This window comes from Oryctolagus cuniculus, chromosome 8 (genome assembly GCF_964237555.1).
Source record: "Oryctolagus cuniculus chromosome 8, mOryCun1.1, whole genome shotgun sequence".
Lineage (NCBI taxonomy): Eukaryota > Metazoa > Chordata > Mammalia > Lagomorpha > Leporidae > Oryctolagus > Oryctolagus cuniculus.
Genome location: NC_091439.1, coordinates 36,556,787 through 36,571,483, shown reverse-complemented (window position 1 = coordinate 36,571,483; position 14,697 = coordinate 36,556,787). Strand labels below are relative to the sequence as shown.

The following is a 14,697-nucleotide window of genomic DNA, read 5'->3' as shown; positions in this document are numbered from 1 at the left end:
CACCGAGTTCTAGTCTCGGTCGGGGCGCCGGATTCTGTCCCGGTTGCCCCTCTTCCAGTCCAGCTCTCTGCTGTGGCCAGGGAGTGCAGTGGAGGATGGCCCAAGTGCTTGGGCCCTGCACCCCATGGGAGACCAGGAAAAGCACCTGGCTCCTGGCTCCTGCCATCGGATCAGCGCGGTGCGCCAGCCGCAGCGTGCTGGCCGCGGCGGCCATTGGAGGGTGAACCAAGGGCAAAGGAAGACCTTTCTCTCTGTCTCTCTCTCTCACTGTCCACTCTGCCTGTCCAAAAAAAAAAACCTGCATCATTTTCCTAACAGCCTGTATAAGGGAAATGGGGGTTGAGTTGTCACCCATACCTACTGTTGCCTGAACACACCCTGTGGTCCTGGTACCAGGACTTCAGGGCCAAGTTGCATGGAACCACAACCCATAGAGAGTCACAATGAGAGGATCCTACGCCCACCCCATCTTACCTCAGGAATTTTGGAGGGCCAGTGTATGGATGCAGATTGCAGAGTGGTTGGTGGCAATGAAGGAGGTCTGGGGGTGATTTTTGTGGTTGGTAGAAGTCCAGGATCCTGAAGCAGCTCACACCCCCTAGGGGAGAGCAAGGTCAATGGGAGAGCCTGGTCCAGGTTTTGGCACTAGTGAAAGGAAAGGCCACCACAAAACACACCAAAGGTTCGTTGTCAGGTGGGGGAAACCAGACAGGCTGCCTCTCTGTGCACTAGAGAGCAGCCACTCCATATATTTGTAAAACAAACAATGTCTAAGTGACTGTGTAACGTTAGAAAGGAGCCTTTGGAGCCCCGGAGGCTGGGGTGAACCCATTCTTCCTTTGAGCTAACAACTCAAACCTGCTGAGCCTCTTTGCTGCTAAGATACTGAAAGAGGTTTGGAAATGAGCTTCCAGTACCATCCAGATTTATCTTTGGCCGTTAGTACCTCAGCACTAAAAAATTACTTGAAAATTGTGACCTGGTATTAATGTTCTAGCAGCTCTCTCCAACTTCCTTGTCAGACCTTTGACCACTGGTCCTACACAGATTTTCTTGTTCACTTAGTTTCTTTCTAACAAGCATTGTGTTTTCCAAGTTTCTTAGCCTTGCTCACATAGCATGCTTTTTCCCTTTGTCTAAACTCTCATCCTTCGAGAGCTACTTCTGTCCATTCCTTCTGTGAGCCTTCCCTGATGATATCAATTCTTACACCAAATATCACCTTTCATATTAATTTCAGATAATATTATTAGTTTTTATTTGTAGGTTTCTAACTTACAAATTGCCAAAGGATAGGGAACATGCATTAGATTACTTTGTAACTTTAAATACTCTGAAGATCTTGTGTATAAATGTTCAAAAAATAACTAATTAGTATGTTTGCTTTTATAATGTTCTCTAATCATAAAGTATTTGTATTTTAGATTCTATATGCCTCTTTTTGACTCTAATATTAAATGTTATTAAATGTAATTCTAGACTCTTTATTAGAACATCTTTTTACTCCATTGTGATTAATCCTTATTTTTTTAAAAGCTCATTTTTTGAAGTTGGTATCGATTATTGTCTGTTGGTTGCTCTATTAGACAGTTTAGTAATTAGATTCCTCCATTCTACTTCAGCAAGAAGTTGAGAACTTTCAGAAGCTAAATCTCATTAGTAAAGAGCAGTTTGAAAACCTAACACCTGAACTTCCTTTTGAGTCAAATCAAGAAGTTCCTGTAGCACCTTCAGAGTCCAGGCAAGGTAGGTAAATAAGCTTTTGTGTAAGTGTCTCGACCAGTATACAGCAGTTCTAAATTGTTTTAAAAGATTGCTCCTTTTTTCTTTATTTGCAGAAAAACATTAGATATTTGGTAGAGTACTAGAATTTTAAAACTCAACTTTTATTTGTCCATTGTACCTCAAAAAGTTTTAGAAAGTTGAAAATACAGATTGTAAATTTGGTGAGATAACATTATAGTAAACACACACAGTTTGAATCACAGCTTATTCTTACTTTGCCTGAATAGGCAGATAATCAAAAAGGGGAACTAGAAGTTATCTGTTAGGACATCTCCTGCTCAAAACCAGATGCTTATTTAGAAATAAGCAGAATTGGTTGGTTCTTTATGTATCTGATGTAGTTTTAAGATTGCTGGAAATATTTCTCTTCTTAACAATTTTCACTGACTTACTGATCATTATTCTACTAGAGTCATAATTTTGTTTTAAGGCCTTAGATCCATGTGAAAATGTGAATACATTTGGGAAATTCATAAATTCATTTTGACACTTTCAGGCAAAGGTAACTGTTTTGTTACAGTTTTTGGAAGCATTAATAAGAAAAAGTCAAACATATACAAGAAGAGAATAGTGTAATGAAACTCCCATAAAACCATTACCTGCCTTTAACCCTTAATCATTTCATACCCACTTTTGCTTCATCTGGATTCTAGTCACTCCCTACACTTCCCTGTTAATTATTTGAAGCAAACTCCAAGTCATATCATTCATATTTTTCATCCCTAAATATTTCTGCATGTGTCTCTAAAAAGATAAGGTCCACTTCTTTTACCTCATAAATAACACACACCATGATCACAGCTAAAAATATCTGTAACCTTTTAATAGATATGTAGTTAGTATTCATGCTCCCTATTCATCACTTTTGGTCTTCAGTTTTTTAAAATCAGGATACATACGAGGTCCAGACACTCAAATACATTGATATGTCACTTTTAGTTTCTGTTTTATTTCTCTATATTTGGCTCATTCTAAAAATTTCATATATGTGAGATCATACAGCATGTTTCTTTCTGTATCTGACTTTATTTCAGTTAGCATGTCGTGGGGGTTCATCCATGTTGTAGCAAATACAGGTCTCCTTTTTTTTAGGGCTATGTGTATGTTTCTGTGTATCTCACAGTTTCTTCATTCATTAGTTGACAGATGCACCAGGGCTATTGTGAGCAATGCAGCAATGAACATAGTGATGCAGATATCTTTACAAGGTAGTGATTTCATTTCCTTTGGGTGTATGCCCAGAAGAGGGATTGTTGGATCATGTGTGGTAGTTCTATTCTTAATTTCTTTAGGAGTCTCCATAAAGATGCAACTTTCCACATACCTGTTGGCCATTTTTGTGTTTGAGACCTCTCTATTCAAATCCTTTGCCTATGTTTTCATTAGATGATACATATATTTGCTATTGAATTGAGTTGCTTATATACTAACATTAAATTATAATTTGCAAATATTTTTTCCATTCTGTAGGTTCTCTTTCCTCTGTTGATTGCTTTCTTTGCTGTGCAGAAACTTCTTAGTTTCATGCAAACCTTTTTGTCTATTTTAGCCTGTATTTTCAGGGGGTCATATTTTTAAAATATAATATACTTTTAGTAAATTTCATACATTTTGCATGTGTAGTTTTGGATATTTTGACAGGTGCATACAGTCATGTAAAAACTGCTTAATCAGGTTACAGAAGCACTCCTGCACAATTCTTCCATGCCTCTTTGTAGTCAACCCCAGCCCAAGCTTTTGGCAACCTGTTTTCTGTTTCTTATCCCTATAGCTTTGCCTTATCAAGAATGTCCTATAAGTGAAATCAAATAGAATGTGGCCTTTTGATTCTGGCTTTTTATGCATTATAAAGGATGGTGCATTTGAGATTCATTCATGCTTTTTGTGTGTTGTTTTTATTTCATTTTATTGCTAACTAGTATTCCATTTGTTCAAAGACATGGATTGCTTCTGGTTTGGAGTAGTTGTGAAAAAAGCTGCTATAATATTTGCTTGCAGGTTTTCATGTGAAAAGAAATTTTCATTTCACTTTGGTAAATGCTTCCGTGTGGCATTGCTGGATCACACAGTTAACCGTATGTTTATAAGAAACTGACTCTTCTAGAGTGGCTGTGCCATTTTACATAACAGCCAGCAATATATGAGGGTTCCGGTTTCTCTACATTCTCATCTAACACTTGGTATTGGGTGCTTTTTAAAAATTGTACAGTTTTAATAGGAATACCTCAAAGTGATTAAAGATGTTGAACGTATTTTTATGTGTTTATTTTTCATCAGTTTATATTTGGTGAAATGTCTGTCCAAATCTTTTGACATTTCTTCATTCCTTTTATTGAATTGTTTGTTTTCTTATTGAGTTTTTTTTTTTTTGACAGGCAGAGTGGTCATTGAGAGAGAGAGACAGAGAGAAAGGTCTTCCTTTTGCCATTGGTTCACCCTCCAATGGCCACCACAGCTGGCGCACTGCGGCCGGCACACCGCGCTGATCTAAAGGCAGGAGCCAGGTGCTTCTCCTGGTCTCCCATGGGGTGCAGGGCCCAAGCACTTGGGCCATCCTCCACTGCCCTCCCGGGCCACAGCAGAGAGCTGGCCTGGAAGAGGGGCAACCAGGACAGAATCCGGCGCCCCGACCGGGACTAGAACCCGGTGTGCCGGCGCCGCTAGGTGGAGGATTAGCCTAGTGAGCCGCGGCGCTGGCCCTTATTGAGATTTGAGAGCTCTTTATTCTAGAAACAAGTCCTTTATTACATATGGAATTTTTCACGTATCTCAGTATGAGGCTTATGTTTTTAAGAATATCTTTTGAAGAGCAGAAATTCTTATGTTTAATGAAGTACAGTTTTCATATTTTTTTCTTTTATGTGTCATACTTTTGATGTTTGTCAAAGAAATCAAACCTACCCCAGAGTCACACGAGTCTCTTCTGAGTTTTCTCTTAGAAGTTTTATGTTTTTTTAATTTTTACCCAATTCAGATATCTAATCAATTTTGAGGATTATTTCCTTGTTTGTACATGATGTAAATAAGTATAGACATTGGTGTCCAGTGATTCCAGTGACCATTTTTTAAAAAGTCTATCCTCCATTGAGCTTTTTCAACCTTTGTTAGAAATCAACTACCTCTATGTATATAGATCTCTTTTTGGATCCTGTATTCTAGTCATCTGAACCTTGTATTTATCCCTTTGCCTCTAGCGTAAATTTACAACTACAGTCTTAGAAGCAGGTAGTAGTGTCCACCAGCTCTTTTCTTGTTTCTAAAATTTGTTTTGGTTGTTTTAGTTATATGTTATAAGAATAGCCTATTGATGTCCATACAAACTCTCTGAATTTTTATTGGAATTTAATTGAATCATAGATTAGTTCAGAGGTAATTAACATCATAACAGTATTGAATCCTCCAATTAAGAACATGATATACATCTCCACTTAAGTGTTTTCTGTTCTTTAGTGTTTTGTAGACCTTGGTGTACTTTGCATGTACTTCATTAGATAAAATTCCCAAGTGTGTGTAGGTGTGTGTGTATGTATATTCTATTACAAATGATACTAAAAAGTGTTTACTTTGTAATTGTTTATTACTATAATGTAGAAATACAATTCTTTTGTATGTTTAACTTATATCTTTTTGTCTTTGATAAATTTACTTATTAATTTGATGAATTTTTTGTAGATTCTTTGGTATTTTCTATATAGATAATCATGTTTCAACAAATAGATGCAGTCTGTTTCTTACTTTTCTATATTTTTCTTGCCTTATTGCTCTGGTTAGGACCTCCAACATGTTGAATAGGAATGGTGATATGGGACATCCTTGCCCTGTTCCTGATTTTAGAGGTAAAGCCTTCACTCTTTAACCATCAAGTATGATATTGGTTGTAGGTTTTCCATAGATGTCCTTTATCAGGTGGAGGAAATGGTTATTTCTCAGGTACTGAGAGTTGTTAATCTTGAATGGTTATTGATTTTTTTTCCTTTTTGCTAAGTCTTTTGATATCATCATCTAGTTTGGCTTAGTCTGTTGATGTTGTAAATTACATTGTTAAATGTTGAAATAGTCTTGGATTCCCAGAATAAAATCCGTTTGATTATGATGGTATCTTTTTTATATGCTACTTCATTCATTTCACTCGTATTTTTTATAGAAAGATTGTATTTAATAAATTAAATTTCATAAGTACAACTTTTGGATTATAGCAGTTCTTCCTCCCATACCCGCCCTCCCACCCCTAAAGCATCCCACCTCCTACTCCCTCTCCCATCCCATTCTTCATGAAGATTCATTTTTAATTATCTTTATATACAAAAGATCAACTCTATACTTAGTAAAAGTTTCAACAGTTTGTACCCACACAAACACACAAAGTATAAGTACTGTTTGAAGACTAGTTTTACCATTAATTCTCATAATATACCACATTAAGGACAGAGGTCCTACATGGGTAGTAAGTGCACAGTGACTCCTGTTGTTGATTTAACAATTGACACTCTTATTTATGACATCAGTGATCACCCAAAGCTCTTGTCATGAGCTGCCAAGGCTATGGAAGCCTCTTAGGTCCACAAACTTCGACATTATTTGGACAGGGCCATAATCAAAGTGGAAGTTTTTTCCTCCCTTCAGAGAAAGGTACCTCCTTTGATGGCCCTTTCTCTCCACTGGGATCTCACTCACAGAGATCTTTCATGTAGGTCATTTTTTGCCACAGTGTCTTTGCTTTCCATGCCTGAAATGCTCTCATGGGCTTTTTAGCCAGATCTGAATGCCTTAAGGGCTGATTCTGAGGCCAGAGTGCTGTTTAGGGCTTTTGTCATTCTTTGAGTCTGCTGTGTGGCCTGCTTTCTGTGTTGGATCGTTCTCTCCTTTTTAATTCTATTATTATTAGTAGACACTTGGTCTTATTTATGTGATCCCTTTGACACTTAATCCTGTCTTTATGAGCAGTAATGAACTTAAACTGATAACTTTAACTAGTAAGATGGCATTGGTACCTGTAAACTTAATGGGATTTGGAGTCCCATGGCAAGTTTTTAGCTTTACCCTTAGGGGTAAGACTGAGAGAACATGTGCCAGGCTGTGCATCTCCTCCCTCTCTTATTCCCATTTTTATTTTTAACAGGGATCAATTTTCAATTGGATTTAAACACCTAAGAATAATTCTGTGTTAAATAATGAGTTCAACCAATGATATTAAATAGAAAAAGAAAATACTAAAAGGAATAAAATAGTAAGCTGTTCCTCAACAGTCAGGACAAGGGCTAATCAAGTCATTGCTTCTCATAGTGTCAGTTTCACTTCCACAGCTTTCATTTTTGTGCTCAGTTAGTTGTCACAGATCAGGGAGAACATATGATATTTGTCCCTTTGGGACTGGCTTATTTCACTCAGCTTGATGTTTTCCAGATTCCTCCATTTTGTTGCAAATGACCAGATTTCATTTTTTTTACTGCTGTGTAATATTCCATAGAGTACATACCCCATAATTTCTTTATCCAGTCTTCTGTTAATGAGCATTTAGGTTGATTCCATGTTTTAGCTATTATGAACTGAGTTGCAATAAACATGGAGATGAGATGCAGATAGCTCTTTTATTTGCCAATTTAATTTCTCTTGGGTAAATTCCAAGGAATGGGATGGCTTGGTCATGTGGTAGGGCTACATTCAGGTTTCTGAGGAATCTCCAAACTGTCTTCCATAGTGGCTTTACCAGTTTGCATTCCCACCAACAGTGGATTAGTGTGCCTTTTTGCCCATAGCCTCGTTAGCATCTGTTGTTTGTTGATTTCTGTATGAAAGCCATTCTAACCGGGGTGAGGTGAAACCTCATTGTATTTTTGATTTGCATTTCCCTGATTGCTAGTGATCCTGAACATTTTTTCATGTGTCTGTTTGGATTTCCTCCTTTGAAAAATGTCTATTGAGGTCCTTGGCCCATCTCTTAAGTGAGTTGTTTGTTTTATTGTGGTGGAGTTTCTTGATCTCTTAGTAGATTCTGGTTATTAATCCTTTATCAGTTGCATAATTTGCAGATATTTTCTCCCATTCTGTTGGTTGCCTCTTCATTTTCCTGACTGTTTCTTTTACGGTACAGAAACTTCTCAATCTGATGTAATCCCAGTTGTTAATTTTGGCTTTGATTGCCTGTGCCTCCGGGGTCTTTTCCAAGAAGTCTTTGCCTGTGGCAATATCTTGCAGGGTTTCTCCAATGCTCTCTAATAATTTGATGGCGTCGGGTCATAGATTTAGATCTTTAATCCATGTTGAGTGGATTTTTGTGTAAGGTGTGAGGTAAGGATCTTTTTTTTTTTTTTTAAAGATTTATTCATTTATTCGAAAGTCAGAGTTTCACAGAGAGAGGAGAGGCAGAGAGAGAGAGAGAGAGAGAGAGAGAGAGGTCTTCTGTCTGTTGGTTCACTCCCCAATTGGCCGCAATGGCTGGAGCTGCACCCATCCGAAGCCAGAAGCCAGGAGCTTCTTCTGGGTCTCCCATGCAGATGCAGGGGACCAAGAACTTGGGCCATCTTCCACTGACCTCCCAGGCCACAGCAGAGAGCTGCATGGGAAGTGGAGCAGCCGGTTCTCAAACAAGCACCCACATAGGATGCTGGTGCTTCAGGCCAGAGTGTTAACCTACTGCGCCACAGTGCCGGCCCCAGGTAGGGGTCTTGCTTCATACTTCTGCATGTGGAAATCCAGTTTTCCCAGCAGCAGTTGTTGAATAGACTGTTCTTGCTCCAGGAATTGGTTTTAGATCTTTGATCAAATGTAAGTTGGTTATAGATGTTTGGATTGATTTCTGGTGTTTCTATTCTGTTCCAATGTCTATCCACCTGTTTTTGTACCAGTACCAGGCTGTTTTGATTATTACTGCCCTGTAGTATGTCTTGAAATCTGGTATTGTGATGCCTCTGGCTCTGTTTTTGTTGTATAAGATTGCTTTAGCTATTCGAGGTCTCCTGTGCCTCCATGTGAATTTGAGCATCATTTTTTCCAGATCTGAGAAGAAGGTCTTTGGTATTTTGATTGGTATCGCATTGAATCTGTAAATTGCTTTTGGAAGAATGGACATTTTGATGATATTGATTTTTCCAATCCATGAACATGGAAGAATTTTTCCTTTTGTTTGTATCTTCTTCTATTTCTTTCTTTGAAGTTTTGTAATTCTCGTCATAGAGATCTTTGATATCCTTGGTTAAGTTTATTCTAAGGTATTTGATTTTTTTTTTTTTTAGCTATTGTGAATGGATTGATCTTAGAAATTCTTTCTCGGGCCGGCGCCGCGGCTCACTAGGCTAATCCCCCACCTTGCGGCGCCGGCACACCGGGTTCTAGTCCCAGTCGGGGCGCCGGATTCTGTCCTGGTTGCCCCTCTTCCAGGCAAGCTCTCTGCTGTGTCCCAGGAGTGCAGTGGAGGATGGCCCAAGTACTTGGGCCCTGCACCCCATGGGAGACCAGGATAAGTACCTGGCTCCTGCCATCGGATCAGTGCGGTACGCCGGCTGCAGTGCGCCAGCCGCGGCAGCCATTGGAGGGTGAACCAACGGCAAAGGAAGACCTTTCTCTCTGTCTCTCTCTTTCTCACTGTCCACTCTGCCTGTCAAAAAATAAATAAATAAAAAATAAAAAAATTAAAAAAAATTAAAAAAATTTTTTAAAAAAAGAAATTCTTTCTCAGCCGTGGCATTGTCTGTGTATACAAAGGTTGTTTTTTTGTGTGTATTGATTTTATATCTTGCTACTTTACCAGACTCTTCTCTGAGTTCCAATAGTTTCTTAGTGGAGTTGTTTGGATTCCCTAAATAAAGAATCATGTCATCTGCAAATAGGAATAGTTTGAATTCTTCTTTCCCAATTTGTATCCCTTTAATTTCTTTTTCTTGCCTAATGACTCTGGCTAAAACCTCCAGTACTATATTGAATAGCAATGATGAGAGTGGGCATCCCTGTCTGGTACTGGATCCCAGTGGAAATGCTTCCAACTTTTCCCCATTCAATAGGATGCCGGCCGTGGGTTTTTCATAGATTGCTTTGATTGTATTGAGGAATGTTCCTTCTATATCCATTTTGCTTAGAGTTTTCACCATGAAAGGGTATTGTATTTTATCAAATGCTTTCTCTGCGTCTATTGAGATAATCATATGGTTTTTCTTCTGCAGTTTGTTAATGTGGTGTATCGCGTTGATTGATCTGTGAATGTTGAACCATCCCTGCATATCAGGGATAAATCCTACTTGGTCTGGGTGCATGATCTTTATGATGTGTTGTTGAATTCTGTTGGCCAGGATATTATTGAGGATTTTTGAGTCTATGTTAATCAGGGCAGTTGGTCTGTAATTCTCTTTCTCTGCTGCATCTTTTTCAGGTTTAGAAATTAAGGTGATGTTGGCTTTGTAGAAAGAATTTGGGAGGATTCCCTCTCTTTCAATTGTTTTGAATAGTTTGAGAAGAATTGAAGTTAGTTCTTCTTTAAATGTCTGGTGGAATTCAGCAGTGAATCCATCCGGTCCTGTGCTTTTCTTTGTCGGGAGGGCCTCATATTTTTTAAGATTTTTTTTATTAATGTTCATGAGGAAAACTAGGTTCTATTTCATTGTCTTAGATCATATTTGTATGATTTTGGTATTAGAGATTATTGGCCTCATAAAATGAGTTCATAAGTATTTTTTATATTTTGGAAGAATTTGTTTAGAATTGTTATTAGTTATTCCTTACACATTGTTAACATTTGCCAGTGAAGCTATCTGGACTTGGAACTATTGGAATGTTTATAACTATACATTAATTCCTTTAATAGATATTAGGCTATTTAGGTAATGTCTTTTTTCTTAAGTGAGTTTTTGTATCTAAAAAATTGGAGCACTTTGGCCGGCGCCGCGGCTCACTAGGCTAATCCTCAGCCTTGCGGCGCCGGCACACTGGGTTCTAGTCCCGGTCGGGGCGCCGGATTCTGTCCCAGTTGCCCCTCTTCCAGGCCAGCTCTCTGCTGTGGCCAGGGAGTGCAGTGGAGGATGGCCCAGGTGCTTGGGCCCTGCACCCCATGGGAGACCAGGATAAGTACCTGGCTCCTGCCATCGGATCAGCGCGGTGCGCCGGCCGCAGCGCGCCGGCCGCGGCGGCCATTGGAGGGTGAACCAACGGCAAAAGGAAGACCTTTCTCTCTGTCTCTCTCTCTCTCACTGTCCACTCTGCCTGTCAAAAAAATAAATAAATAAATAAATAAAATTGGATCACTTTGTGGAAATTGTTTGAAATATTCTATTTTGTTCTTTTAATGTTTATAAGGGCTTTAGAGATAGTTCTTCTTTTATTCCTGATGTTTGTTAATTTTCTTTTTCTTGGTTAATTTAGCTAAATGTTCATAGTGTATTAAGTTGATCTTTTTTTTTTTTAATTTTTTTTTTTTTTGAGAGGCAGAGTTACGAAGAGAAGGAGAGACAGAGAGAAAGTTCTTCCATCTGCTGGTTCACTCCCCAGATGGCTGCAACAGCTGGAGCTGGGCCCATCTGAAGCCAGGGCCCAGGAGCTTCTTCTGGGTCTTCCACGTGGGTGCAGGGGCCCAAGCATTTTAGCCATCTGCTCCTTAGCAGAGAGCTGCATTGCAAGAGGAGAAGCCAGGATTAGAACTGATGCCCATATGGGATGTTGGCGCTGCAGGCAGAGGCTTAGCCCACTATGTCACACTGCTGGCCCCTTGATCTGTTTTTTTTTTTTTTTTTTTTTTTTTTAAAGATTTATTTATTTATTTGAAAGTTAAAGTTACACAGAGAGAGAAGGAGAGGCAGAGAGAGAGAGAGAGAGAGAGGTCTTCCATCTGCTAGTTCACTCCCCAATTGGCCGCAGCAGCTAGAGCTGCTGAAGCCAGGAGCCAGGAGTTTCCTCTGGGTCTTCCCACATGGGTGCAGCGGCCCAAGGACTTGGATCATCTTCCACTGCTCTCCCAGGCCACAGCAGAGAGCTGTATTTGAAGTGGAGCAGCCGGGTTTTGAACCAGTGCCCACATAGGATGCTGGTGCTTCTGGCCAGGTGGTTAACCTGCTGGGCCACAGTGCCGGCCCCAGCCCCCTTGATTTGTTTTTCAAAAGCAGCTTTTTTGCTGTATTTTTTCTTCCAGTTTTATTCATTTCTGCTCTTAATTTTATTATTCCTGTCTTTCTGTCTGGTTTAGGTTTATTTTGCTTCTCTTTTTCTGCTTTATTAGGATGGAAGCTTGGATCATTGATTTGAGACCTTTCTGTTTTTTTCAAGATTTGCTTATTTATTTGAGAAGTAGAAATTTCTTTGTGGTGAAAACATTCAAAACAATTTTTCTAGCTTTTTTTTTTTTTACAAAAGTAATAAAGTACATTATTATTACATGTATTTCCTCAACTATACAGTGGAACACCAGAATTTATTTTTCTTTATTTTCTTTATTTCTTTCTTCATTCCTCCCTTCCTTCCTTCCTTCCTTCCTTCCTTCCTTCCTTCATTCCTTCCTTCCTTCCTTCTCTCCTTCTTTCTTTCTCTTTTCTTCTTTCTTTCTCTCTTTCTTCCTTCCTTCCTTCCTTCTTTCCTTCTTTCCTTCTTTCCTTTCTTCCTTCTTTCCTCATTGCTTTCTTTCTTTCAACAGAGAAAGATAAAGACTGCTTCCATCCAGATGCCTGTACTGTAATGGCCAGGACTGGGCCGTCCTGAAACCAGGAGCCAGAACTCAGTCCAGGCTTCACACATGAGTGTAGGAACCCAACTACTTGAGCCATCATCACAGACTACTAAGAGATTAGCAGGAAGCTAGAGTAATGAGTTGTACCTGAGCATTAAGCCTACATACAGTCATGTATCACACAGGCATCCTAACCAACTACTAGGCTAAATGCCTGCCCCACCAGAACTTGTTACTTCTGTCCACCTGTAACTTAGTACATATTTAGTCAACCTTTCCCCACCTGCACTCCCCCACTCCATCCACACACTCCTTATCCTCTGGTAACCACCATTGTATTCTTAACTCCTATGACATCAATTTTTCTGTGTTTTTTTTTTTTTTATTTGACAGATAGAGTTAGACAATAAGAGAGAGATACAGAGAGAAAAGTCTTCCTTCCATTGGTTCACCCCCCAAATACCCGCTATTGGCCAGAGCTACGCTGATCCAAAGCCAGGAGCCAGGTACTTCCTCCTGGTCGTCCATGCGGGTGCAGGGGCCCAAGCACTTGGGCCATCCTTCACTGCACTCCCGGGACACAGCAGAGAGCTGGACTGGAAGAGGAGTAACTGGGACAGAATCTGGCGCCCTAACTGGGACTAGAACCTGGGGTGCCGGCGCCGCAGGCGGAGGATTAACCAGCCGCATCAACTTTTCTGTGTTCTACATGAGTGAGATCATGTGGTGCTTATTTAACTTAATGACTTCTAGTTCTATCCAAGTTGTTGCAAATAACAGGATTTCATCCTTTTTTTCTGGTTGATAATATTGCATTGTGTTTATGTACTATATTTTCTTTATCCATCCATCAGTTGCCAGACACTTAGGCTATTTCCATGTCTGGGCTATCATGAATAATGCTCCCATAAACATGGGAGTGCAGATGACTTCTTGAGAGACTCATTTCATTTTGCTTGGAAATATATCTAGTAGTGGGATTGCTGGATCATATGGTAGTTTAATTTTTAGTTTTTTGAGGAATCTTCCCATTGTTTTCCAATAATGGCTGTGCTAATTTACATTCCCACCAACAGTATTCTAGTGTTCCCTTACAGTCATATCCTCACCAGCACTTACTATCTTTCTGTATTTTTGAGGATAGCCAGTCTAACTGAAGTGAGGTGATAGTTCTTTGTGATTTTGATTTGCATTTCCCTGATGATTAGTGATGTTAAACATATTTTCTTGTACTAGCTAACTATTTGTTTGTATGTCTTCTTTTGAGAAATGCGTTTAAATTCACTGCCTATTTTAAAATTGGATTGTGGGTGTCTTTTTATTTTGCTTTGTTTGTATTGAATCCATTGTACACTCTGGTTATTATTCCCTTGACAGATGCATAACTTGCAGATATTTTCTCCCATTTTCAAGGTTCACTTGTTGCTGTGCAGAAGCTCATTCGTTTGATGAAATCTCATTTGTCTGTTTTTGCCTTTATTTCCTGGATTTTCAGGTCTGATCCAAAAATAATCCTTATCTGTTTCAATGTCCTAAAATACTTCCCTCATGTTTTCTTCTAGTAGTGTCATAGTTTCAGGTCTTCCATTTAGATTGTGAATCTCCTTTGAATGGGTTTTTGTACATGGTGAGATGGAAGTCCAGTTTCATCCCTCTGGCATATGCATATCTAGTTTTGTCAGCATCTTTTAGTGAAAACACTGTTCAATGTTTGTTCTTTTTTTTTTTTTTTTTTTTTTTCTTTACAGGCAGAGTGGACAGTGAGAAAGAGAGAGAGAGACAGAGAGAAAGGTCTTCCTTTTTACTATTGGTTCACCCTCCAATGGCCGCCGCGGCCGGCACACCGCGCCGATCCGGAGCGAGGAGCCAGGTGCTTCTCCTGGTCTCCCATGAGGTGCAGGGCCCAAGCACTTGGGCCATCCTCCACTGCACTCCCAGGCCACAGCAGAGAGCTGGCCTGGAAGAGGGGCAACTGGGACAGAATCCGGCGCCCCGACCGGGACTAGAACCCGGTGTGCTGGCGCTGCAAAGCGGAGGATTAGCCTAGTGAGCCGCAGCACCGGCCGTTAAATGTTTGTTCTTAGCACCTTGTCAAAGATCAGTTAGCTGTAGATGTGTGAATTTATTTCTTGGGTCACTGTTTTATTCCATTGGTGAATGTGTCTATGGCAATTTTTATACTATTTTAATTAAGGTAGCTTTGTAATACAGGTTAAGGTCAGGAAGTTTAATGTTTCCTGTTTTGTTTGCTGATGATTACCTTGGATATT

The 14,697-nt window shown here is 39.6% G+C and overlaps 1 protein-coding gene across 24 annotated transcripts in view; it reads left to right on the top strand.

Annotated features, from left to right (window-relative positions):
* The window catches only part of LARP1B (La ribonucleoprotein 1B), a 197,953-nt gene that overhangs the window by 108,634 nt on the left and 74,622 nt on the right, over positions 1 to 14,697 (top strand). For 18 of the 24 annotated variants that reach the window (XR_011378248.1, XR_011378246.1, XR_011378247.1 and 15 more), the window contains one exon: positions 1,623 to 1,746. The exons of 2 other annotated variants lie outside the window; for them this stretch is intronic. Coding sequence is in view for 13 of the 22 variants with exons in the window: in XM_070047594.1 (XP_069903695.1) it covers positions 1,623 to 1,746 (124 nt within the window). In the remaining 9 variants the exon portion in view is untranslated. Of the gene's footprint in view, positions 1 to 1,622; positions 1,747 to 2,924; positions 4,091 to 5,556; positions 5,622 to 14,697 lie in introns of those variants that run through there. 4 more of the 24 variants (XR_011378249.1, XR_011378250.1, XM_051819851.2 and 1 more) reach the window with 4 other exon arrangements.